The sequence below is a fragment of the Neofelis nebulosa genome, chromosome 4 (genome assembly GCF_028018385.1).
Source record: "Neofelis nebulosa isolate mNeoNeb1 chromosome 4, mNeoNeb1.pri, whole genome shotgun sequence".
Classification (NCBI taxonomy): Eukaryota; Metazoa; Chordata; class Mammalia; order Carnivora; family Felidae; genus Neofelis; species Neofelis nebulosa.
The window spans coordinates 160,827,692-160,853,250 of NC_080785.1; the positions used below are offsets into that span (position 1 = coordinate 160,827,692).

At 60.7% G+C, this 25,559-nt stretch overlaps 1 protein-coding gene and 1 long non-coding RNA gene across 7 annotated transcripts in view; one reads left to right on the forward strand and one right to left on the reverse strand.

The window, feature by feature from the left end:
* Window positions 1-25,559, reverse strand: part of NFIX (nuclear factor I X) — a 98,534-nt gene that overhangs the window by 9,720 nt on the left and 63,255 nt on the right. For 4 of the 5 annotated variants that reach the window (XM_058727827.1, XM_058727828.1, XM_058727826.1 and 1 more), the window contains exons 3-8: window positions 13,303-13,365; window positions 12,866-12,940; window positions 12,381-12,501; window positions 11,098-11,234; window positions 8,132-8,254; window positions 5,759-5,934 (exon numbers count right to left, since the gene is read on the reverse strand). In XM_058727827.1, the coding sequence (XP_058583810.1) occupies window positions 5,759-5,934; window positions 8,132-8,254; window positions 11,098-11,234; window positions 12,381-12,501; window positions 12,866-12,940; window positions 13,303-13,365 (695 nt within the window). The remainder of the gene's footprint in view (window positions 1-5,758; window positions 5,935-8,131; window positions 8,255-11,097; window positions 11,235-12,380; window positions 12,502-12,865; window positions 12,941-13,302; window positions 13,366-25,559) is intronic. The other variant, XM_058727831.1, reaches the window with a different exon arrangement.
* On the forward strand, window positions 7,377-11,696 carry LOC131510570 (uncharacterized). 2 transcript variants are annotated; one of them, XR_009261100.1, is made up of 4 exons: window positions 7,377-7,974; window positions 8,352-8,519; window positions 9,926-10,209; window positions 10,523-11,696. It is a non-coding gene; the product is annotated as an uncharacterized LOC131510570 (long non-coding RNA). The 2 variants fall into 2 exon arrangements; XR_009261099.1 differs by lacking the exon at window positions 7,377-7,974 and having other exon boundaries at window positions 8,254-8,519.

A 25,559-nucleotide genomic window follows, 5' to 3' on the forward strand; every position in this document is an offset into this window, starting at 1 on the left:
TCCTGAGAGCGGGCGCTCCCGGTAGAAGATGCAGGATGGGGTCCTCTCCTCCGGGGCACAGGGTGGGTGAGGGTGTGAGGCTTCTATTTGGTCTCTCAGGTGTTTCTCTCTTTTTTTTTTTTTTTTGTGGTCCTCTTTTGAAGTTGAGGGAGGGACGAAAGGGGGCGTCCGACGAGTGGTCTGTTATTTCTCAGGGAACATGTTTTAGGTACTAAAACATGTCTCCTAGCCATATAAGCAGCTGCGCCTAGAACTCTCACGCTCTTGAAGACCTTCTCCCTCAGCAGGTAAGATGCGCCAGCTCGCCCCCACCCCACACACACTGTCCCCGGAAAACACACGCATGCCTCCCTCTGTGGGCCCCCGGGGTGGGGCCGGCTGACCCAGCCAAGAACTACAGGCCCTCCAGCGTCCATCCCACATCGTGGCCTGGGGAGATGCTGGGCGCTGGGGGGCTCGCCCGTGGCTCCGGCAGCCTGAGGATCCCGGGGGGTGCCGGCCTCTTCTCTACAGAACGGCCCGAGAGGAAAATCCATCGCTGCTCCGGTTCCCACGAGGCTCTTTGAGAGGACTTCCGTGTCCAGTGCCCTCGGAAGCCTGGGCTGCCCGGTCACCAGGTCCACTCCTTGTCTTTCTTCCCTCTCTGGCGCCTCAGATTCAAGTTTCCTCCCCAGACCCGGACGTGGCCTTGGGTGCGTCAGCCGTCAGCCTCGGGGATTCAGGGGGCGAAGGCACCACAGGGAGGGGCCGAGCACAGCTTCCCTGGAGAGGCCTCCCCGGAGCTCCGGACACGCATCTCCCACCGCTCCGGGCGGCGCTCTCAACCACCACCTACTGCCTGGGCCGGGCCAGACCTCTGGGTCCTGAACGGGCCCCTCTCCCGAGGGGCGATGTTCTGCCACCCAGCCACCCAGGTGTGAGACCTTGGGAGCTTCCTGCGCTCCTTCTTCTGCTGGTGGGCGGACCCTGTGGAGTCCACTCCGTTGATGTCTCCAGCCAGCCCAACTTCTATCCTCCCTGGTTTCACCCGGACTAGGACAATGAGACTCCCAAGGGGTCTCCCCTATGCCAACGGTGTACTCGTTAGCCCAGGGTCTCGGCCTAGCTCTGTACCAGGCACTTGACTCACGTTCCGTCCGATCCTCAGACCCAGTAAGGCAGCACTGTTTGCTTGGGGCAGGGACGGTGCGGTGGATTCTGCCCCGGCAGGGGACACTGGCAAGGTCTGGAGACATTCTGGGTAGCAAAGCTTGGGGAGGGGGGTGCTGCTGGCATCTGGGGGCCGGGGCTGCTCCTACACACCCTGCAGCCCACGAGATGGCCCCCAGGATAAAGGCGCAACAATCCAATCGTTAACAGTGTCACGGTGGGAATCCCTGATGCAAGGGGAGCTCCATTCTCCCCCCTTTCACAACCGGGGAAACTGAGGCTCTGTGCAGCTAAGCGGTTTCTCCAAAGTCACCCAGCTGTAACTGGTGAGGCCTGAAACTCACAACCGTGTCTGTCTGATTCTAGGGATCCTATAGATTCTTTCCAGCAGGCTCATCCCAACCCTCTTCTCCAAATCCAAAGGTTCTCGGGCTTCTCCCCTTCCTTTCCACAGCTCTTGACCGCGTGTAACACAAAATACAAGCTCCCCAGTTGGGCATTCAAGGCCCATGTGGTGGAGCCCAAATGGGGAGTCTCCACCATTCATGCCCCTACACTCCCTTCCCGCCAAGTACGTCCCACTGCCGACCACCTGGGCTTTCCGGAACACAGCCTGAGCAGGAGTTGCACACGCGCTCCCTGCAGAACGTCCTGTCTACAACACCCCTTCCCACGCCCTTCAAGGCCTGCCCAGAAAACACCGTCCCCGACGTGGGGCCAGCCAGATACCCTAAGCCACCATCCATCTCCCTCTGCCCCTGTTTTCTTTTTTTTTTTTTTTAATTTTTTTTAATGTTTATTTATTTTTGAGACAGAGAGAGACAGAGCATGAGCGGGGGAGGGGCAGAGAGAGAGGGAGACACAGAATCGGAAGCAGGCTCCAGGCTCTGAGCCGTCAGCCCAGAGCCCGACGCGGGGCTCAAACTCACAGATTGCGAGATCGTGACCTGAGCTGAAGTCGGACGCTTAACCGACTGAGCCACCCAGGCGCCCCTGCCCCTGTTTCCTAAGATGTTCTCGACCTCCACTGGAGCCTCTGAAGTAGGCTGCCTCCCAGGCTCCCCAACAAGCCTGCGGACTACCACCTCTGGCCCATGCGGCACCTGTCAAGTCCCACTGACTGAGTTGAATCCACTCGTCCATCCGGCCGCACTTTAAACCATCGAGCCCCGTGGCTGACTCGTGCAGGCCATACCCTTCTGAACTCTGGCTGTTCTACCCACTACCCTTCACCTCTGATGACCGACACCAAGGTCTAACACCATCCCTCCATATGGTTCCCTTGACTTCATCTTTGCTGCGCGCTCAGAGGCCCCTGACCAAAGCAAGCCGGGGCTGCTGGTCCCTGTTTGTGTCCTGGGCTGGAGACCCTTTGTGCCAGGTGTCATTTCAGAAACAGGCAAAAGCACAGGCCAGAGGGCAGGGGTCTCCAGCCCTACAGGGGTGAGGCTGAAATGCACACGGCACCTGCCTTTCCCCATTTCTACAGCCTATCTTGTGCCTATCCTCCATCAGGGCAGGAAACAGACAATCCCAACAGATCGCAGCCTCACTCCTTCAGGCCAGGCCATCCTGAGCTTGGGCCCCCAAGGAGCTGGGACACGTGGCCTTCCAGGCAGCCCTTGCTCCCATAGGGTGGCCCGTGCCTCCTCCTAGTCCTCAGACCCTGTCTCCCCTCAGGAGGATCTAAATCGTTACTCGCACTTGATAAAGCCAATCCCAGCCCCATATGGCTGGACGTTGAAAACCGCTGATGTACGACATTTAGTTTCTGGAAGCTACTTCCAAGCAGGCTAGGATGTCTCAGCTCTGATTGGGGTACAAGTTGAGGTTTTAAAATCTCAAGGTCTTGTGATTTTGTGGTGCCTGAAAACCTCAGGAGTTAAAAGCTAGAAGGAACCTGGAGGCTGGGATAGCTCTTCATTCTCCTCTGACAGGTGAAGACGCAGGCCTGGCCTGGCTGCTCGGGCGCTGCTGGATGAGGCCGAGCTACGACCAGTCTTCCCGCCTCCCAGACTCACGCCATCCCATCAGGCCCTGTGACCTCTCCATCGCGTTCGCTTCGTCGTCTCTTCTCTGCCGGAAAATACAGCGAACCAGGCATCCTCCTTCTGCCCTTTGCGTCTCCTCCGAGCGGTGTCGCCACTTGGCCTTGGCCGTCAGTGATGTGGCGCTTCTCAATTAGGGGCTCGCGCTGTGGTCCGAGGATGAACACAGGGGTGCCTGGAACCCTTCTGCAAACGGTTAACATTTCTGGGTGCGTGTATTTTTCTGCAAAGATGGTCTGTGACTCCCGGTTCTCAAAGAGGTGAGGAACTTACTCCTTCAGGCTTTAGATCAGTGAGTCTCAAAGTGGGGTCACCCGACCAGAAGCAGCATCACTGGGCAACTTGGGGAGAAGTGCGGATTCTCGGCCCCGCCCTGGACCTGCTGAATCAGGATCAGGCGAGGCCCAGGCAGCTGTGTGTTAGTGGGCCCTGGAGGGGACTCTCTTGCATGCTAAGACAGAACTATTGCTCTGGAGGTAGCCACGGAACAAGTGCAGCCTGCTACTGCCACTCCCTGTCACCAGGTCAGCTGCAGAGTCTGGGGCCTCCGGCTCTGTCCTCCTCCATGGCCTGGTGACGTCTCTAGCCTCCTCTCAGAAGCTGAGCCCCATGGAGCAGGCTCACTGAAGACAGCCCTCCTCCCTACCGCCCCCCACCCCCACCCCGGCTCTTGGCACAACGGGCCACAGGAGGAAACCCAGAGAGACTCCCCAGCCGGGCTAGCCTCTCTGTTTAACCAGGGTGACTGTTGGCCCTCCTGTCTGCAGTGTTTTATCCACGGAGCAAGCATCTGCCTTGAGAAGAAAACTTCTGGACCCAGTGAGCCCTTAATCTTGAATGGTCAAGTCAAGGGAGAGGCTCAGGACCCAGCCAGCATCAGGATGCTTAAAGATGGACTGACCCATATTCTTGAAGGTCCTGTGGGTTTAGGTTTGACTCTCTGGGCTAAAATGGTCCTTCGGGTCAGTCTCATTTTGACTCCAAACCCCAGCTGCCTCTGTGGGCGAGAAGGCAGGCAAGGCGGAGCTTCTGGCCTCTCTGATCCATAATCCAGACCCCAGGCCTCTTGGACACTGGGACAGAGGCTGGCGGCTCCCGCAGACTCGGCTGGCATCTCTGAAGGAGGTGTCGTAGCTGTGGGGGGTCATGGCCACTTCTCCCTCCATGCCCCTGAAAGTGGACAGAGCTTGTCCAGAGAGGTGGGTAAGGCTCCGAATGTGCTAAGGAGCTACAGAGCCAGCAAGAGAAGACCTCACAGGGAAAAGGGGAAAAGGGAACAAGGAAAGCAGAAGGAGGGAGAACAGGAGACGGAAGAGGACTGGCTTCCGTTCTGGACAGCGAGAGCGAGGAGGCCGAGCCGTAGCCCTGCCCCAAATCAATACACCAGCACTTAGAAAATGCCCACTCTGCACAGGGCGCCCCGAGGCAGTACTGGGCTGAGTCGCCAAGAGCCGCCCACGGCTCTCCCCGGGCTGCCTCTGGCACGGGCTTCCGAACGCCTTTCCCCACCACGGCCCTTTGAGCATCCCCCACCCCCCACCCCACCCCACCTGACCTCTCACAGCAGGTTTCCAGCCTGGACCAGTGGCAGGGAGAGGAACTGGGCCTTCTCACAGCGCAGTGTGCTGCTGGGGCTCTAGAACCTTCCCAGAGGTCTAGAGACCACCCGTGTCCCAACCCAGAGTGGTCTCCCAGGGACTAAGGCAGAACCACTGTCCCATTGAAGGGTCACCTGTGGCCCAGGTGAATAAGCCCTGGAATAAGCCCTTTGCTGAGTGGCCTTTGTTTCTGCTGGTCAGTGACTGGGCCCTAGGGCTTGCCGACGGACAAGGGCAGTGGGGCGGCAGAGCTCCATGGGGGAACCAGTGTCTCTTCCAGGCTGAGGAGCGCAAGGGCTTTGCTCCAGAACAGTGACTGGCCTGGGAAACTCTTGTTAAGAGTTCTGCCAACAGGAGACTCCGAACAGCTCCCGTGGCAGGGGGCCTTTCCTCTACTCAGGCCTTCTCACCAGGAAACAATGATGCCCCTGGGGCCCACTGAAGTCTGGAGACATCCTGGTCATCGGGGCTGGGAGGGGGTGATGCTGCTGGCATTGAGTGGGTAGGGGCCACAGAGGACACAGCTCCACAGAACAGAGAATGAACAGCCCCAAATGCTAACAGTGCCAAGGCTGGGAAGCGTTGGTCTAGAACCTACCAAATCCCTGTAGCCCTGAGGTTTTGAGAGGGGTGTTAGGAGGCAAGGAGCCCAGGTCGGGTCGGAGAGATCACGGATACACTCCTACCGGGGGAACAGAGACCAAGGGCGGGGCAAGGAGCCCGAGCAAGGTGGGCCCAGCCACTGCCCCGCCCTTCTCTAGACCGTGACCGACAGACCCCGGCATCATACACAGACCCCTACCCCCAGATCCAGGAGATCGAGGCGTCTGGCGTTACTGGCTGTCTGCTGCTCCAGCCCCAGGAGGGCTCCTGGCTTCTGGACCCTCTCCCTGTGAGCCCCGAGACAGACGGACAGATGCAGAGATGAGCTGTGGCGGGGCTCCTGGGGCCCTCGGGACTCACCTGTCCGGTAGCCTGGCCCGAGCCGTCCGAGCACACAAACTGCACAAACTCCTTCAGCGAGTCCTGCCCGTGGTGGTGGTGGTAGCGGATGGTCGGGTGCGTGAAATACGGGCTCGACTGCTGGATGATGGACGTGGAGGGGAAGTGCAGCGCTGATGCTGTGGCCCGAGGGCTCCCTGCGTGCACATGAGCGGGAAGAAAAGGGCATCAGGGCCTAGGAGGCGGGTGGGGGGCCACGGTGGGCGACAGTGGGGGCGGGGGCCGCTGGTCAGACAGAGAGCACTGAGGAGCCAGAGGAAAGGGGAGACTGGGGTGGGAGCAGGGCCAGGACCAAGGCGAGGAGAGTGAGAGACTTAAGGCAGCGCCTACTAACTCAGCAACCGGGGTGAAGAACATTTTTTCAACGTTCTCCGTCTTCTTTATTTACGTAATCTCTGCACCCAACGTGGGGCTTGAACCCATGACCCCACGATCGAGAGTCGCAGCTCTACTGACTGAGCCAGCCAGGTGCCCCGAGGTAAGTAACGTTTCCTTTTTAACTTGAGAGAGAGCGTGCCTGCTTGTGCAAGCACGACTGAGGGAGGTGCAGAGGGAGAGAGAGAATCCTAAGCAGGCCCCAGGCTCGGCGCAGAGCCCGACGCGGGGCTCGATCCCACGACCCTGGGATCACGACCTGAGCGGGAATCACGAGTCGGGAGGCTCAACCGACCGGGCCACCCAGGCGCCCATGAGGTAACTAACATTTCAATGCAATATTTTTAAAAAAGTCAAATTGGCAAACCAGGGCTAGTCAGCCAGCTGCCTGTCTTCGTAAATATTGATTAGAACCAGGGCTGGAGTTAGAGCGACACGAACAAAGCAGGACCGTGCAAGCACAAGGCCAGCCCCGTCTTTTGTTGAAAACGTTATCTGTTCGTCGCGTGTTTTTCTCACTGGTTCTAATTTTTAAAAATATGACGCTACATTTCATGTGTCTCGACGGCTAGGGTTTCGGCTCCTCGTGACGTCCTGCATCCTGGTGAATGCCGCACTGGCTTCACCCCGGCCCAGGGCCCAGGTGGGAGCCTGGATGAGGGACAGAGGAGGCCAACAGCTCCTGGTCTCTGGGTAGAGACAGGGCCCCTTGCCTGTGTAGGATGAGCCCTGGACACGCATACCCCCCCCCCCCCCCGCTCCTGCATACAAATGACCGTGCATCTGGCCGAGGCGCCCAGGCCACGTTCTGGAGCGCTCAGCCCCACCCCTCGCACACGCATACATACAACTCCCACCCCAGCGCAGGCCCCGGCTCTTCCCTGAGCCGAGTCCTCCCCCTCCAGTCTGTTTCCAATCAGCTCGCTCTTGCTCTCGGTTTCATTAGGGGGCTGAGGAAACTTGGCTTCTCTCTGGAGTTCATAAAAGCGGAGCCGAGCTGGGCCTGCCGCCCTCCCGCTGCCTGTACAGAGGGCCTGGGGTCCCCGCCCCCACCTTGCGGCCACCACACCCTGCCCCAGTGCAGGCTGCCTCTGGGCTCTCAGCCAGGAGGCCCTGAGGAGGAAGCCGGGAGGGTAAACCTCACTCTTCTCTGCGTCCTACAAAAGGGCCCACAAGACGGCGGGCGGGCGGGCGGGCGGGCGGACATGGGGCAGGGTCCTCTTTCTGCCAGAAGGTTACCAAGGGGGTGGGGGGCAAATGAGGGAGTGGCTAGGATGAGGACTCAGCTCCCACAACTCCCTGCCTGATTCCATCCCCTCGGGAACACTGAGGTGTTCCCCCCGCCCCCACTGAGCCCCCTCTCCCAAGACTGAAGCGAGACAGCCCCCCACAGCAGTGGGCCTGTTCCTCTCCCTGGAAGACAACCCAGGAGCCAGCCCAGCCCTTCGTTTTCGGAAAAGGGCAGGGAGGGCCTCAGAAGGGAGCCTGGCTTCCCGCGAGTGCTCCTGTCAATCTGTGCCCCCACACCACCCTGGGCTGGTGCCGGGACACCGGACCCCGACCCCGGGCTCAGCCAGCGGCCCGGAGAGAAGAGGCAAAAGGGGGACTGAGGGAGGAGTCTGTGCTTCCCCAGCTGCCGCTGGCAGGAGGAAAGAACTGGGCAGGCGCAGGCCCGAGGCCTGGCGAGTCACGCGACAAGTCGCAGAGGGCCTCACGACGGGCCCGTGCGTCACAGCACACACGTGCGCACACACCCAGGCACACACGCAAGCACACACGCGTGTGAGAAGCTTGGGAACAAGGTGAGGAGGTGCCGCCTGGGACGCAGGGCCCGTTCCCGTGCCCTCTGCCTACTCAGAGGGCCTGGGGCTGTCACGCAGGGTGGCCCTAGCTCCCTCACCTGGCCAGCTGGCCCACCGCCTCCCCCGCTGCCCCCCCCTCGGGGCCCGCAGTTCTCACCTGGTCTGACTCCAGCAAGCACAGGCAGCGGGTGGTGAGTGAAAGCCATGCGCGGGGAGCTGCCCTGAGAGGAGAGGGCACTGCAGAAGTCCAGCTTTCCTGACTTCTTTAGAGAAGCCGGGCCTGGGGGGAGGAATCGGCAACACAGGGCAGGTTTAGCTGGGCTGGGGTGAGAGCAAGGGAGGGCGGGAAGCCAGCAGCTAGCTCCTTCTCTTCTCAGGCCCCCTCCCGGCTGCCCCTGCCCCACCACACCCCTTCCTGCCTCCTTTGCCCAATTCCAGCTCCGACTGACCAGCTACTTCTGAAGGGAGAAGAAAAGGAGAGCCCTTGGGTGTGCTGGGGAGGGGACAAACCCGAGGGCCCATCTTGCTCTCTGCCGAGCGGATAAGTTCAGAGGGCACAGAATGAAGGGTGGGATGTGGCGGGGGGGCAGGGGGGGGGGAGAAAGGTGTGCAGGAGGAGCCCTAGAGAGCTAGGTTCAGGGTGAAGGAGACCTCAAGGAAGCACGTGCCGGGGTCTACTCTGTGGGGCCCTGCAAGGGGGGAGGCTCTGGTAGGAAGAAGCCACCAGTCCTCAGGAGGGACCGAGGGGGTGATACCACACCCGACAAGAGAGTGGGGAAGGGGCTGGAGGGCCTGGGTGGGCCCTGGGGACAGAGCTGGACAGGAAAGGACTCCCCTGCCAGGGGATCCAGAGGCTGGGCAGCCACAGGGAGGGACATTCCAAGGCTTTGCTCTGCTCCCGCTGCCAGAGATGGGATGGCATTCAGTGGGAACCGGGGCACAGAGCACACCCCATCAGAGCTCCGCCTGTAGGATCCTGATGACGCCAACCAAGTTCATCTCTGAGCCCAGGGGGCACGATGTCCAAATGGTGCTATGACACAGCAGGGCCCCTGGGCCAGGTCCTCCAGGGGAGTCTGTCTCCGGTCCTGGGCTGAGCCTTGAGGCCGTGCCCAGGGCTGGGGGTGGGGGGAGGTGGGGGGGGGGCGGGTAAGATGGTGTGGAGACCTCCAGAGCTGCCACCTTTGAGGCAGAGAATCCGTTTGCATGGGGGGTGAGGGGGCTGCAGTCTTCACTGCAGGAAGGGTGGGGGGAAGGGCGAACTCCCAGCCGCCAGCAGAGGCGTTATCCGGCAGCAGCTGTGTGCCACCTGATAGCTGGCACAGTGAGGGGGTGGGGAGCACCCCCACCAGCTGTGCACAGCTGTCCCCGTGGCCGCACAGCGCCTCCCCAGCTGTTCCCTGTCCTGCAGCTGGGCTGCTTAACTGGCGATTTGTCGCAGCACGGGGAAACAACACAGCGGGGGGAGGGGGGGGCGGGCATGGAGGAAAAGAGGGGAAAGCGAGGAGCCAGGGGTGCTGCAGGAGGATGTTGGGGGCCGTGCGCGGCAGGACAGCCAGAAGGAGCAGAAACGGCAGGCACCAGAGCAGACAGCTGAGAAAAGAGAGCGAGAGCCAGGGAGGGGACATCTCCTCGGGAACCAGGTCTGGGCAGAGGGACTTGGGGGCTGAACCCCAGGAAACAGCTGTGGATGTGGCTCTCGAGGCACTTGAGTCCTTGAGGGGGCAGTCCCTTAACTGAGGCCCTGGCTGGGGAGTCTCCAGGGCCTTTTCAACCCCTTCTCTCTTCCCCCCGGGGAAGTATCTGGGCTGTGTTGGCCCGGGCACCTGCTTGCCACGAGGGAACCCTGGGGGAGGCACCCAAAGGCCTGCCAGGGAGCTGTCCCACAGGGATGAGCTTCGCAGTGGTTACAGCCCGTACCCTCAGACCCTCCTCCCCTCCTCCCAGGGAGCTGAGAGCGGGAGCCTGTGTCTGGGCAGCGGGAAAGCAGGAGCGCCTCCCCGCCCTTCTGCCTCGCTTTCCCCCAGTTCCTACCCCTGCCCATCCACATGGCCCATCTCTGTAGATGCACTTCTGGAAAACGCCAGGCAAAGGGACATCGGGTCAGACCCTTCTCTTCCGGCTTCGAGAGCAAAGCCCCAGGCCTGACCGCAGCAGACGTGCCCCACGTACAACGCCCACACATGGGTCGCACTCTCTGGCCCCGAGAAACCCACACCTCGAGGACACACACAGGTTGTACCACCCGTGCGTCAGGCAGAAATAGCCTGCAGCCAGTCTCCTCATACATTTATATGTGATGCACACACACACACACACACACACACACACACACGGGAATACACATGCACACACTCTCCCTCCTTTCCATCTGGGCTCTCTGGGTCTGCTTATGCCTCCCGTCAAGACTGGAGATGAAGGTGGGTGGGTTCACCAAGGAAGGGGCGGTTGGAGGCTATTGGGAGGACTGAGCTAGCTTCCTTTAGACCTCTGCCCTTCCCTACCTTTCCTGCTTGATTGGAAAATGATTCTGGTCATTCTTTCCTAGGCTCTGCTCCTCTCTGTGATGCTGGGCCCGTCAGACCAGTGGTTCTCAACTCAGGATGATTCTGGTCTCCTCTCCCCCTATGCCAGAGGATGTTCAGCAATGTCCAGACGTTTCTGGTCATTATACTTAGGGGAGGACGGGGGAGTCGCTACTGGCTGGCGGCTGGAGGCCAGAGCTCTGCTCCGTGCCCTGCAGTGCATGGGATGGCCCCACCACGGAGAATGACGTGGCCCCAAATGTCAACAGTGCCCGGATTGAGAAACTGCTTTAAACCATGAGGACCGCGGGAGCTAGGGCAACCCCTCCAGAGAAACGGCAGGAGACGGAGACCGAGGAGGCTCGAAGTCTGGGGCCTCTGCCTTCCTTCCACCACACCTGTGGGCTCTGCGGCCGAGTTAGCCGCAGCCCAGCTCCTCACCTCCACTCCCTCCTTTGGCCCGGCCTGCCCTCCTCCGGAAGATCAGGAGGTAGCGCCTCCCACGGCAGGGGAAGCAGAGGGAGGCTCGCCAGGTACACCGAGAGGGAAAAAGAGGCGCCAGCCGCCCCGCTCCGGGTTGGCCCTGCAGCACCCATACCTGCATCCACATCGTTGGGCCACCCACTGGACTGGCTGCTGCCAGCTGCTGGGGAGCGGCCTGTGCCAGGATAGAAGACATCATCGACGGGGCTCTCCATCTCGCTGTCATCGATGGACTTGGGGCGCTTGGTGGTGCTGGGGAAGAGGATCAGGCGGGACAAGGCAAGATTGACGTACCGGCACCCGAACTGCTCCCCGGTTCGCGCCCGGTGACCCGCCGGGTGGGGAGCGGGCGCCTGATGACAGCAGCATTTCCAAGCACTCGCTACGTGCCTTCCCCTGAGACCAGACGGGCCCTAGAGTCCCTCGGGACCCCGCAGGTCTGCTCCTCTTCCTCGAACCCCTTCTCAGCCCGTGATACCTTCATCCGCAAAACCCCCCTCAACTGCTTCTGTGGTCCCACCTTCTATTTCCCATCAGCCCCCAGGGCCAGGGCAAGTCGAGAGGCACTCGCCAGGGACAAAAATGCCAAGGGGTGCTACGGAATTCAGACATCAGGATACTGTGTTCTTTTATGTTAAAATATCACTGATACGAAAACATTATAACATCATAGTGCGATACTTTAACAAATAAAAATAAATTCCCAAAACCTCACGATGAACCAAACGTTCAAGCTTTTTAAAAAAGCACAGGGTCCCTTCCTGCCCCCCAACAACTGGCCCTGACAAGGGCCGGATGTGCCCACCTCCCCAAAACCTCTCAGCTCCGTCCTGTCCTCTCATGCCACTCCCCCCCGCCCAACTGAGGCCCTCCCCTACTCCAGCCCGCTGGGAGGGCCTCTAACTGGCTGTCAGCCCCGCCCACACGTGCTGCAGCTAAGGGTACTTTCTAGAACACAAATCGCCAGCATCTCCTGCTTGAAACCTAAAACCCTTCAGTGGGTTTTACGTCTAAGCACCTTCCGCTGGCCTCCAAAGCCCTCTTTGGGGGTCCCACCCGGACGTCCACCCTTGCCTGGGACAGAGGCTGCTCTACCTGGAACACCCACCCTGTGCCTGTACCAGCCCCCGTATGTCTGGGCTCATGTCACTTGCCCAAGAGAGAGGCCTTCTCAGATCCCCACGGGGAGTGCCTTGTAGGCAGAGCTGTGCCCCGTTGGGGCTTCTGTCCCCAGCACCAAATGCCCAGCGACAGCACAAAGCAGGAAGCTCAGGGGGCTGGCGGCACGCTGGGCCCGGGGCTGCTCTGGAGTCAACACCCTCAACAAGGGGTGATAGCTGCCTGCAGCCCCCGAGACGGCCTGGGGATCGGAGGGGAGGGCCAGGGTCCTGGGCTCACCTGGTGGAAGGAGGGGAGGTGATGGACCGCCGCCCCAGGGTCACCTGGTTTATGTTGTAGTAGCTGGGACTCTCCAGGTCCGCCAGTGAGAAGTTGGGCCCTGATGCTGTGGCAACAGGAGCTGGGAAAAGGCGAGAAGGGGATGAGGTTTGGACGGTGTGGAAGGCTCAATGGGGCCTGTTTTGTTGTCATGAGCAGCTCCCCAGAAGCCTCCTCCTGGCTGGGGGGGGGGGGGTCTTTGGGGAAGAGCCCTTGGTTATGATTTTGTTTTCCTCCAAAACAGTGGAGATTAGAGATAGGGCTCTCTGGGCACCTCTGCTCCACCTAGCCCGGTACCAATGGGCAGAGGGTCCCAGGAAATCCCGTCTGCCCCCTACTAGGACCCCACCAGCTGGGGGGGGGGAGACACATGGGGTCCGAATCCCCCCTCCTTACAACCCCGGTCTGCTGAGCTCAGCCACGGCTGGAAGAAAGAACTCACTTACTCTGTGATACTCTCACCAGCTCCGTCACATTCCAGACCCCGGAAGTCACAAAACAGTCCTGGAAACTTAAGTGCCCTGAAGAGTGGAAAGGACAAGTGAGTGAGTCAGGCAAGGCTCGGAGGGGCTACCTGCCTGTCTCCCCAAAGCTCTCCCCACTCTTGCTTCGACTCGCTTCCTCCCAAGCCTCGTGTTCCAGACACAGGCTGGCCCTCAGGCCCTCACGTCCACACGGAGGACCGAGCATGCTTCAGGGGAGCCCCCACCCCCTTGGACATCAGCTGAAGTTCAGCTGAGGAACAGCTGAGTCGAGGGGAAGAAATGGGGGCAGACAGGAGGCCAGGTTGGCCAGGGTGTAGGAGGGCAGAGGAGGGCGAGGGGGGCAGGGCAGGCCCAAGAGGCCAGGCGTGGGCCAGCGGGAGTTGTGGAGGGGCACTGACCGTTGGGCAGTGGTTTGATGTCCGCATCTCCTTGCTGGTTTGAACTATCTGATTGTCCGGATTCTGCGGGAGACACAAAGGGGAGAAGAGGTCAGGATCGAAGCGCCCCACCAACGCCAGCCAAGGAGCTGCGCCTTCAGCCCTGCAAACACCTTCACAGCACCCTCTCCTCGGAGGGGAGCAGCCTGGGGAGACCCGGAGAGAGGAGGAAGAAAGTGCTACTGACAGTGGGCACCGCAGGGTGTGTCTGGCAGGAGCCCTGGCCTCCACATTCTAGATTCTAGTAGCCCAGTGTGCCAACCAGAACTGCCCCCATGCACACTGCCCCGTGCGCCCCGGGGGGCGAAGTCGCCCTCAAGTGGGCAGCAGTGGCTGAGAACCAGGGCAAGGAGGGTGCCCGTGAAAGAAGCCAGTGACCGCCTCTCTGCACAGCTGGGACGAACCCCAGGGTCCCCCATCCTCCGCTCAGCCCAAGCCCCCAGAGGAGCAGCCCCGTCCTTCTCTCACTTCATTAATTACAGCCATTCCTGTCAGCCTGAACCACCCCCACCTCACCTTTATGCTTACAGGCGGTGCCTGGCAACACAGAGGGGGGAGGCTTGCCCTAACGCTGTCGCCCGCTCTGTGCCAGCCTGTCTGGGCTGTCTCATGCCCCGGTGCCACAGCTGCTCAGAGGGAGCCCCGAGACAAGGGCCCATTGTGCGGTGGGAGCTCACAGAGGGCTGGGGCAGGGTGGAGTGTGCGTGTGAATATTTTGCTGAGCTTGGGAAAGCCCCCCCCCACCCCCGCCCCCCACCCCCAGGTCCTCAAAGCTTTGTGTGCCAGGGGCACAATGGGGACCTCCAGAATGCCTGCCCAGGCACGACAGCTGGCGAGAGGGTGGCAGAGGGGGGCCAGGGCAGGTTGTGGGGCAGGAGGAAGGCAGGCGTGGGGGTGGCATCAGAAAACCGTGCCCTGGTACTGGCCGGGGCTTTGCCCAACTCTGGCCCTGACTCCTGGGTCTCAACCACCGCCCCGAGGTCAGCCTGCTGGCCGGAGAGTCCACCCCTCGCTGGCCTCACAGCCAAGCTGTTCACACTGGGGAGTGACCAGCGAGGAAGTTCCCAAAGGGCAAGGTGTGGGCCCAAGAGATTGCAGCAGGGGGCCCTGCGGCCACTCGGGAGGGATAGAGAGTGATGGCCACAGGGGCTGGTAAGAACAGCATCCCTATGGGAGCGAAGGCCCAGCCTTGGCTCAGGCCAAGTTCTCGGCCACCTGCCTCAAGGTGACCAGTGGGAAAGGACAGGCTGCCTATAGGACAGGTTTAGGTCCCACTCCCCCTCATTCTTTACCTGTTCAATTTTTTTTTTCTTCTCTAATTCCAAAAAAGAACAGTAAACCTGGTCACAAATCAAACACCCAGAGAGGTTCACAAGGGAAGTGCTAATGGCGGTCCTTCGCCCCACCCCCCTCCAGTTTGGGGTGCAGCCTTCCACGGTTCCCTTTGTGCTCACCCCTGTGGTGTGCGGACGGGTGGCGAATCCTATCCCAGGCCGCCTCTTTGCCCGTGGTGCTCTCCGCTCTGGAGAGAATCCACAGGACCTCCCCCCACGCTCCCAGGAGGGCAACCTCTCTGTGCCACGGTGCCTTGTGGGTATGAATTTCGTCCTTCTCTCACCTTGGCCTCTTCCCGGCTACCTAGGTCTGATTCCACCCCCAGCTTGTCCAGGAAGGAGCAGCTGAGGGGCTAAAGTCGTGGACACCCCACGCTAGGCCCTCCCTGGACCCCGAGCCTGCTTCCTCTCTCCTCCATTCAAAACTCAGGAAGGGCACAGCCAGGGGACCAGCATGTGGAGCCCACTGAGGGGCACATACTCTGCTGCCCTGTGGGTGCCCGCTACCGACCCCACCCATCCTGGGGCCAACTCGTTCCCCACCGGCCTTCCGGGGCCGAGTCGGTGGAGCTGGGGGAGACAGGGGAGTGCCCCCACGGGTGCGGTCCCGGGCCCCCTGAAAATGGCCACGTGGAGACAGAAAGCTGCGCGCATGCGCACACCCAGCCCAAGGACAGAAAGGCTAGAGAGAACCCGACAAAGAGATGGAGATGGGCCAGCGACTAAGGCAGAGACAAATGGGGCTCCAGGAGAGCGCGCTAGGCAGGAAATCCTTCTGAACCAGGACACTGCCCCGAAACGTTATTGCTGTTATTACTATTAGCTTGATGTAAAGGAGCAAGCGGGAGCGAGGATCCAGCGCGGGCGAGGCCCGCTGCCACGCGCCTCCAGGCGCTGCTGGCAGCCATTTTAGCCCTTGGCAGCCATCTTACGGCTGGCGGCCCAGCCAGCGTCCCCACAATGCCACCCCCGCCGGCCCCCGGCATGCTCAGCTCGGCTCCAGGACAAAAGGCAGAAACACTGGAAATCTGGACCCAGGCTCGGAGGCTCAGGAGGCAGCCCTGCAGCAGGGGCAGCTTCAGCCAGGGCCCCACCGTCCTGCTCCAGCGGCACCCCCTTCGCCCTCGGGGCCAGCACCCAGCAGAAGGAGGAGGGAGGGTTGAGACAGGGGCCCTGGGGACGCCACGTGCTACTCAAAGGCAGCCGAAGCCCCCATGGGCCATCCCCGGGCCCAGGGGCTCAACTAGGACCCCTGCCCTGGCAGGACAGTAAGGGACACGAGGGGGGCAGGCCCTCGTCCACCCAGTGGGCTTAGGGGTGCGCCCTGGACGGACGGGGGCAGGGGACTGGCAGGAACCCATACAGCAGCCGTGGGGCCCAAACCGGCCACCGGGCCCTGGTGGACAGGCTTCTAGGGAGGGTAAGGAGAACCCCCCCCCCGCTCCCGCCCCAGGAGTGGGAGCCAGCTGGGCCGGCCTTTGTGGGCTCTTTGGGGAGCCTGGAGGTCGGGGCTTGCTCTAGACAACCCTCTGGGATCAGCCTAGCCCACCGGGGAGCACGCCAACCCAGCATCGTGACTCCCTTCCCTGTTGGGCTCCCTGGGGGAGGGGATAACCCCAGGCCTCAGGACAGACAGGAGGAAGGTCCCTTTATGACACCCCTCCCCACGCCCCGCCTCATGGCTGCTCAGCTTTTATCTGGCAGAATGGGGCTTATCAGAGCCACCAGCTGAACAAACATACAAATCCACGGTTAGTGAGAAAAAACCCTCTGCCTGAACTCTTTATCTCCTGTTCACAGGCCCCACGCACTGCCCCCTGCCAACAGCACAGGAGGAGACCTGACTGCTGCGCGGCGGGGGCTCCTGTCTCCGCTGCCCCCCCCTTCTCCCCTCGCCCCCGACCCAGAACAGGGTGGCTCTCCCCTGGCAGTCCCTGCCGGGCGGGTTTGCATGGGAGCCCCCCTCCAGTGTCTGCTTTCTCGCCAGGGATAATGGGCCAGCTGGTGGCCTGTGGGCCAGTGGAGGGGCAGGGACAGTGTTGGCTAGCACAAGGCAGACAGGTGCCCAGCTCCATCTTTTATCCTCCCTCCCCCAACCACCCGGCCCACGCCCCCCACCCCCCCACCCCCGCCCGCCCCCAGAGGCTGTTACTCTGGTTCCCCGGGCTTCCCGGGCCACATCCCCTGGAAGCCTCTGTGGCCTCGGCTCTCCCCAGCCTGGCTGCCAGAGCAGTGGGGACCCTAGGTACACACCCCCAGTTCAGGGCCACCCTGACCAAGGTCAGCAAAGCAACCCTAACCCCGCTGCCTACCCCTCTCTTCAGAGACAACTGCTGCCTTCACATCCTAGAGACCGGAGAGGGGACTCAGCAGCCGGGGGGGGGGGGGGGGGGGCACCACTACCCGCTCTTGGCCTTGACACAGCTCAACCTTTCCCTCTTTCCTGGCACTGGGACCAAAGAGCACCTTCCCTGGTTTGAAGCTTTCTCACATGAGGCCTATCAAATATAGCCTCCTAGGAACAGTCCAGCCACTGTGTCTGATGCCCTGGGATGCACGCCCTGGGCAGGCAGGCATCAGGGTCTCAGAGCCCACAGCTTATTCTTCATGCTGCCGAGGGTCACGCCAGCTCATGTCACCCACAGGAGCATGCTCTGCTGACTGCCCTCTGCTTGGGACCTGGGCTTCTCATGTGATCCACACCTTTGAGGGAGAGGCCACCTGCCAGTAGTGCCTTAGGGCTCTGTCCGCTGTGGAGGCTTCCAGAAGGGAGGATTATGCAGAGGCAGGTGACAGATCTGGACTCTTGTCTCAGCATGGCTCCTGGGTCTGGGGCTACTCCCCATTCGTCTGCACACCTGTCATCGGTCACCCCCCTGCATCAATGGCTTGTGGCCTCCTGCAAATACCCGGACCTGGGCCAAGCTCGGCCAACAGTTGGCAGGCAGTGTGGACCCCTCTCTTCCTTAGGTCCCTTCACATCCCCTGGAACAGCCACGAAGCTCCCCGCTCCAGCACGGCCTCTCTCAACCCTCCACCAGCCCTTCTCAGCCCTCGAAGCCCCACTACTTTCTTTATGGAGCTCTTCACCTTTCCCTTTGGAATCCCATTTCTTTTTTTTTTTTTTTTTTTTTTTTTTAAATTTTTTTTTCAACATTTTTTATTTATTTTTGGGACAGAGAGAGACAGAGCATGAACGGGGGAGGGGCAGAGAGAGAGGGAGACACAGAATCGGAAACAGGCTCCAGGCTCCGAGCCATCGGCCCAGAGCCTGACGCGGGGCTCGAACTCACGGACCGCGAGATCGTGACCTGGCTGAAGTCGGACGCTTAACCGACTGCGCCACCCAGGCGCCCCTGGAATCCCATTTCTGATCTCCTTTTTCTCTGTCTTGGCTCCGACCTCCTCTCTGTCCTTCCTTCTCCTTCATTTTCCCTCTCTCCCGCTCTCCTTACCTTGCCGGTTCTGTGCGTGTGTGTGTGTGTGTGTGTGTGTGTGTGTGTGTGTGTATCCAAAAGGGACACTTCACTGGAGCTCTGGAGGGGAAGCTCCAGCAGCCAGGAAGAGCCCAGTGTTGCATCCGAACCCCAGTTGACAGCATGTTATATATATATGTATAGATATTTCCACTCACAGACGGGGAGATATTTACGGCTCCCGCTAGGTGAAGGACGAATTCCTGCTCGCTGCAGGGAACGCTCTGCCTCAGCTCCCACCCGAAACAAACTCTCTCCGCGAAAGGGGCCACATGCAACTTGCTGGCCGGCTGCCTCCACGCACATCACTGACAGAGTGAGTTCTTAGGTGGCCAAGAGGGGCGGAAAGACCCAGCTCAACCACACCCACAACGTGCGTATACTGAGGCAAGCGCAGTCAAACGCGCACGCGCTTGGACACGCAGCCAGCGATTTCCTGCTGCCCCGAAGGGGCAGGAGCAGACGATGCACGCAGAGCCGTGGTCCCACCGGGCACAGCATGTTCAGTGCTAAGCACTGGGCCAGACAGGAAGCCACCTCTAGCTCGGCCGGACCTCTGACCTTTGGGGGCTAGCGAGGACAAACCCCGGAGTTTGCAGTTTGCTTGCCCCTCCCCGGGCTTTCTCCAGGTCTGGGGTTCGGGAAGCAGGCGGGAGCGTGCGCTGTTCTGGGGGTCCTCTGAAGGGCCGATGCAATTCAGGAGCTGATCCTGGCCCTCCCCGGTGTGACACTCCCCTCCCCCTCCCTGGCTCCCCCTCTTCTGCGATTCCGGAGCATCCAGGGCACTGGAAACCCAATCTCAAGGGGAGCCAGAGGCCTGGCCTGCGGCAATCAGAGCCAGAGAATGTAACTATTGTGCCTCTTGAAACCTAAGTCTGAGAATCTGAGACACCCTGAGGAGGGGAGCAGTGGACGGATGGGGGGCTAGGGAGACGGGTCACAGAGGGGTTCTCCCCATCTCTGCAAACAGGAGACCCAGGGACGGAGGAAGTCCTTGAGAGGGCAGGGCAGCCAGAGGGCAAAGAGGGGAGGGGCTCGGCCTGGGCCCGGCCCAGGGGGCTTCTAGGATCTTTCCTTCCTTCTTTCCACTCTGTGCTCCACCCCCAGCTTCATGCCTACACACGGGCCCTGGAGCCATCCTGAGGTTTATCCCTCTTCTGTCACCCCTAGAGCCCCACGTGGAGGGGACAGGGGCATGACCAGGAAGCACAGCCCCGAAGATCTGGGCAGGGGTGTGGCCAGGGGCAGGATAGGCACACACGTCACCCCCTCATTACCTTCCTCTCTCCTTTCCTCACTCCCCCTCTACTCATGGATCTGAAGGGGCTTGAGCCTTTGACCTGAGTCACCTGTGCAGGGGAGGGAGGTGGTGTGCCAGTCACACCTGCGTAGGCTAGACCTGCTCTGGCTGCCCCTGAGGCCTGAGCTCAAGAAGGCCATGAAGGGAGGATGGGGCAGGGACAACAGATCAGGCCGCGGGGAACATCTGGATGGGACACTGCAGTCGCAGGCCCTGGCCCTGGAGGCAAGCACGACCGTTCCCACCTCCACCCACCCTGCCTCCGCCAGTGTGCCGTCTGTGGTCCTCCCCTGGCATGAGCTGCTCAGCGTTCTCTGCCCCGCACCCGACGGAGAACCTTCCTTGGCATTGCCCCCAGCCCAGGGAGAACTAGAGACGCGACCCGGTCACTGAAGCCCAAGGGAACTGGGTGCCCGACTGCTTATTCCCATGAGAGGACAGACAGCGGCCCATAAAGGAGACAGGAGGAAGGATACACCTTGGTGCAGAGCACAACACCCAGCAGGTGGATGGAGGGGCAAAGGCCAGGTCCATCCGCGAGTTGGGGGGCCTCTCCACGCCCAGCCCGGCAGGCAGCCCTGGGGGATGCGGGCGGACCCACGGGCTCCTCCCGGGTCCCCCCTTTGCAGGGGACTCAGCACCGACCTGCAAGACCTCAGACGTCAGTGCTCCGTGGCTCTCTCTGAACAAGCCGACCCAGTGCCTTGCAGTAACACCATCTGGGGTGTTCCAGAGGTGCCCAGGGGCCAGCAAATCCCATCAGATCAGAATTCCTGTCAGACAGGGATTGGGGGTGAAGTGGCCACTACTGAAGAAGCCAAAGGAAGGGGTCTTTGGGGAGGGGGGAGGAGGGAGGTGGGAGCACCCCCACCCCGGGCCCTGGCCCACCTTTGCCCAGAGCCTGCCCTTGGCCTATCCAGGGGAGATGTCCTTGGTCTGGACCCCGTGTCTGCTCTAAGGGGGGGGGGGCCCACCCCAGCACAGGGAGGGCAGAGGGGGATAGAGGTGGATAACCAGCGACAGTGGAAACTCCTCTTGAGTTCACATCCATGCTCTAGAATCTACCAGCGCAGTGACCTTGGCCAAGTTCTGAGCTGTTTCTTCCTCTGTTAAATGCAGGTGCTACCCACCACCCAGGGTTCCTGGGCGAGGAAAATGAGAAAACAGGTAAAAGGTGCTTCACCTCCATGAGCTGAAACTGCTCCTCCTTCTCCCACTCTGCTCACAGGCTGCTTCGTGGGGGAGTGTGGCTGGCCCTCAGCTCCCTGCCCTCAGGCGTGCATCCTCTTTATGACACCCTGAGCATGCCCTAGATTACTATTTTTCGGTGTCTTGCCCCAGAGAACACAGCCAGTAAGCTGAGGGGCTCCCTCAGGGCCTGGCCCATGACGATCTGCAAAGAAGCGCAGAGAGGTTTGTCTGGAAATGAAAGAGCGGGATGCCTTCTACAGGCGTGTCCCTCCCCAAAGTCGGTGGTCACGGTAAATGGTCTCTGGACGGCCACCACACTGGAAATCCCCTTCCCCGGGGGATGCGTAAGGGCAACAGGGAAGGGGGAGAAAATGCTTGTGCCCCGGATTCGGAGGACGCTGGGCCCTAGGCCCTGCCTATCCTAGCCCAGCGGTAAGGGTATAGAGAGCTGAGGACACCAGAAGCATAGGTGTTGTCCCAACGGGTGCCCAGTTGCCTCTCCTGGGAGCGCCGGCTGGTGCCACGGCTCAACCGGCAGCTCGAGCCAACATTTCCAAGAGGGCCTGGGGCCAGGAGTCATGTAATAGTGGGGTCCAGGAGAGTGGCCCCCAGCCCCTAAAGCTTCTGTCCCCTCCTCAGCCTGACAGACAGAAACTGACAGCGGGCCCAGCACACCAAGGAAAGATGGGCCCTGTGGAGGGTGTCCCCCCCATCCAGGCTAGGGGCACGCGGAGCTGCTCCCCCACCCCCACCCGCTCTATTTCCAGCGTTGCCCTTTCTGGCCCTGTAAACTGCCCAGGCCTGGCCAGACAACTGCCCCCACCTCCAGCTGCTCTTAGGACTATTAATAGTGTCCCCACCTCCCAGGGTCAGGCATCACCCTCCCCCCATCCCCCAAATACACTTGTCCTTGGTCTAATTATTTGTTAAGGCACAGAGTCCTCTGGGCGCTAATGCCAACCAGGGATGAGAAGTGGGGGGGGGGGGCGCAGAAGCTCTGGAGGGACACACCTGGCACAAGTGGGAGTTTGGGGAAAGGAGGGAAGGAATCGCTGAGCCCCCGAGCGAGAGAATGACAAGAAGACGACACGAAAACTAAAAGAGAGAGAAAGAGGCCAAGACAGCACATCAGAACCAAAGCAAAGTGGTTCAAAACAAGGCTGCCATAGAAAGAAATCAGAGAAGGGGCGCCTGGGTGGCGCAGTCGGTTAAGCGGCCGACTTCAGCCAGGTCACGATCTCGCGGTCCGTGAGTTCGAGCCCCGCGTCGGGCTCTGGGCTGATGGCTCGGAGCCTGGAGTCTGTTTCCGATTCTGTGTCTCCCTCTCTCTCTGCCCCTCCCCCATTCATGCTCTGTCTCTCTCTGTCCCAAAAATAAAATTAAAAAAAAAAAAAAAAAAAAAGAAAGAAATCAGAGAAGGAGAAGGTTCCAAGAGGGAGGAAAGAGGGAAGAAAGCAGAGAGAGAAAGAGAAAGGAAAGGAAGAAATGACTCCTTAAAAAAAAAAAAAAAAAAAAAAAACAACAACAACAACAAAACAGAAGGGGAGAAAACTTTCCTGAAAATACTCAGGAGTGGCTTCCTAAGCACAGTTGTGCTGCAGCCAGCCGTTGGCTGCCGAGGGCACTCATCAGGGTGAGGGCCTGGAGAGCCCCCAGGCCAAGGAGCCTCTACCCACACGCCCTTGCAATGTGCTGGGGAAGGGAGGGGAAGCAAAGAATGAGAAGAAGGGGCAGAAAAGGAGCAACTGACCAGGAAAAGAAGGTGGCAGAAGTGAGTCCCCACAGAGAGGAAAGGTACCCTCAGCCCTGGGCAGGGGAAGCCTCCCACATGTGGAGCTTCCTTACCTATGGAAAGACGGACAGACTGGCCAGGAGACGGCGAGGATGGGGCAACATGAGGGCTGCCTGGCCTCCTTGGGTTCCATGCTACCACTCCCGTTGTGGCCATGAGCACGGTCTTACCCCACCTGCCCCCCCCCCCTTTCCTAAGGAGAATCCAGGGTGCCTGGGAAGGAGAACCCACCTAAGCGACAGCAGGCCGAGGCCACCTGCCTCCTACCCTCAGGCATTCTAACTTCCTCAGCCCCCTAAGGGGCAGCACCTGACATTCAGGCTAAAGGAGCCTCTTTACCAAGGACTTGCCTTCTGCGGGAAGACAGACTTGGGCTCACGGAAGGGCAACAAACACAAACCTGTGCCACAATCAAAGGTCTAAGTGGAGGACTGCTGCCTGGAGTCTGGAGGCCAAGTAGCCCTTCCTTCAAATCCCATCCACACTGGGAGCCTCTGGCTGGGCCAGGGCTGGAAGAGTGGAAAACTCTGGCTTTGGAGGGCTCAAGAGCCCTAAGGACTTGGCCACCAGGCCTCCCAGGTCCAGGGGTTCCTGCCTGGGAGCACCCCACCAGACCATCATCCCCTTGGGGTCAAGGCCTATCAGTGTTTTGTTCACGACTATATCCACCACTCCTGGACGTGCAGTTGGGAGCGGTTGACAAGACTCTAAATAGATCCTTCTGGATCCTTCTAGATCCTTCTTCCAACTGTGGCTACACTGACCACCCCGGGGGACAGAAGCACCAGGTGTTTGGCACCTTCCGCGTCCCGAGAACATTTTTTCCTGCAGGTCCGTCCTTGACGCTCAATACCCGAGGAATTGATGTGGAAACCCCAGTAGCACTAATTCTCCTGCAAAGCCCAGTTGGGCCCGGAGTGCAGGCCTGGCCACACAGACCCCCGCGCCCGAGGGCTGGACTAACCAGAGGAAGGATGCAGTGTCTCCCTGTGGAGGGCAGGGCAGGGAGACGCTCTCGCCAGCTTGCTCTGCTCCCCACTCCCCAGCCCCAGACGCCTTCAGGCAGCCACCGTCCAGAGCTGTCCAGATAAGACGTGAAGAATCTGGGCCTCTGACTCAAAATCTCCAACTTACAGCCCTGAAAGCCCAGGCTGGGTTGAATAAGTGGGTAGGCAGGTGGCCTCCTGAGGGGATGAGACGGCTCTGGGTGCCAGAACGAGCCCTGGGCCTGGAATCCAAATCCTAGACCTGCTGTTATGGGGCCCCCGGTGGTCTCCCAGGCCTCCTTTCCCTCCCGGTCCAACCCATGCCAGGCTTGCCTTGGACGGCACAGTGAGCTGTGAGTAGGGATTTTTACAGAGAAGACCCGATGGTTTTATACTCTATAAAGCGTGAGGCACACATAAAGACAGCATAGATGGGGCAAGGAGGTCAGCTTCCAGGGCCCTGTGTCTCAGCTTTGCTGTGATCCTCAACAGCAGCTTGAGGGGCATCTCCCAGAAGCTTGGACCTGCACACAGTACCGAGGCTGGCCACCTGTCAAAGGGCAGCTACGCAGACTCACAGGGCTGGGATGGTCCGGGCTGCTAGATATCGACCCTCCAGGTTGGCAGGTGCCGAGTTCTCCACTGACAATGCCCTGAAGGGCCGGATGGGGCTTTCCGGAGAGCGGGGCAGCTGGGCCCAGGGGCCGCACCCCGGGGGAACGGCGCGCTGCATTCCCGGACGCCGTAGCTAGGTGGCGCAGCGAGTTAACACTAGCTGCCCTCCGCCGGCAGCGCCAGGGACCCGGCCGGGGGCGGGGGCGGCGAACCTGCGCGCCGCCCGCGGGAGGCTTCAGGGGCCCGGGTTCCCTCTGCAACACCCACGAGGCCTGAACAGGAAGGAGGACCCGGCCAGACCTAGGCCGCTCGAACCCAGGGCTGTGCTGCCCGAGGCAGCGGCTCCCGTTGCTGCCGTTGCCGCTGCCAAGCACATCCCGTGATGTAATGTGAGGGCCGAGCTTCCCGTTCTCATTGATTAGGAACAGCTTGCGGTGCGGGGGCCGGATGGAAGGGGGCCGGGGAATGGGCGAGCGAGGAGGAGCGGGAAGGGGGGAGCTGCCAGGTGCATGGCTGTGGGGGTAAACCAGCGAGCCCGGGCCCACCCTGCACGGCGCCAGCGCGCCGCTCGGTCCCTACCTGCCTTCCCCCGGAGCGGGGCTGCTCTGGATGTGGGCGAGTCTGCGGCCGCGTGACCCCAGGACTGTTCCCAACACTCCCACGACGCCCCCACCTTTGGGCAGCACAGACCTGCCCCTGTACTTGATACACGCTTGTACTTGATAAACGCTTGAAGAGGAAGATTTCCGCCTCCCCCCCCCCCCCCGCCCCTCAAAAAGTTAAAAATGGAGACTAAAAGTCAGAGATCAGGCACCAAAAAGAGGGAGAGAAATGGAGAAAAGTCAAGAAGAAGAAGAAGAAGAAGAAGAAGAAGAAGAAGAAGAAGAAGAAGAAGAAGAAGAAGAAGAAGAAGAAGAAGAAGAGGAGGAGGAGGAAGAAAAAAACAACAGCGCTCTCTGCAGTGGCGGCAGCCGTCGGGCAGGCACACCCTCCCAGGCGGGTGTGGAGAAAGGCCCCTTTGTTCGGCAGGGAGGTTAGCCGAGGTGAGGCCCGCTCCCCCCACCCCCCTGACCCTGGGCAGTGCAGATCGCTGCTCAGGGCTCCGGACTGGGTCTGGCCGCTTCCCTGACCCCCCCAATCCTTCTCCCACTCCTCCTGTCAGCCAGTGGAGCAGCCTAGCAGTGGGGGGAGCCCTGCTCCGTACCCCCTGCCTTGTCCAAGTACCTAGGGTCACACGTGTGGGGCTGGGCTGGGCTGGATCCTCCAATGGGCCTTCTGGAAGCCTGCACTACCGGCCATTAGCAGTTTGCCCAGGCTGCTCTTAAGCTGTGGGGTTTTGGGGGGAGGGCAGATCTGCATGCAGCAGGCCCCCCCACAAAAGCATGGCCAGGGAGGGTGGCACATGCTAGAAGATGGAGCCCCAGGAGGCACAGGCTGGCTGACTACTCCCCTCCGGCCCACAGTGAGGCCCAGGGCGTCCCCTGTACCTATTCTAGACATGGGACCTTTCTAATACCCTTGGGC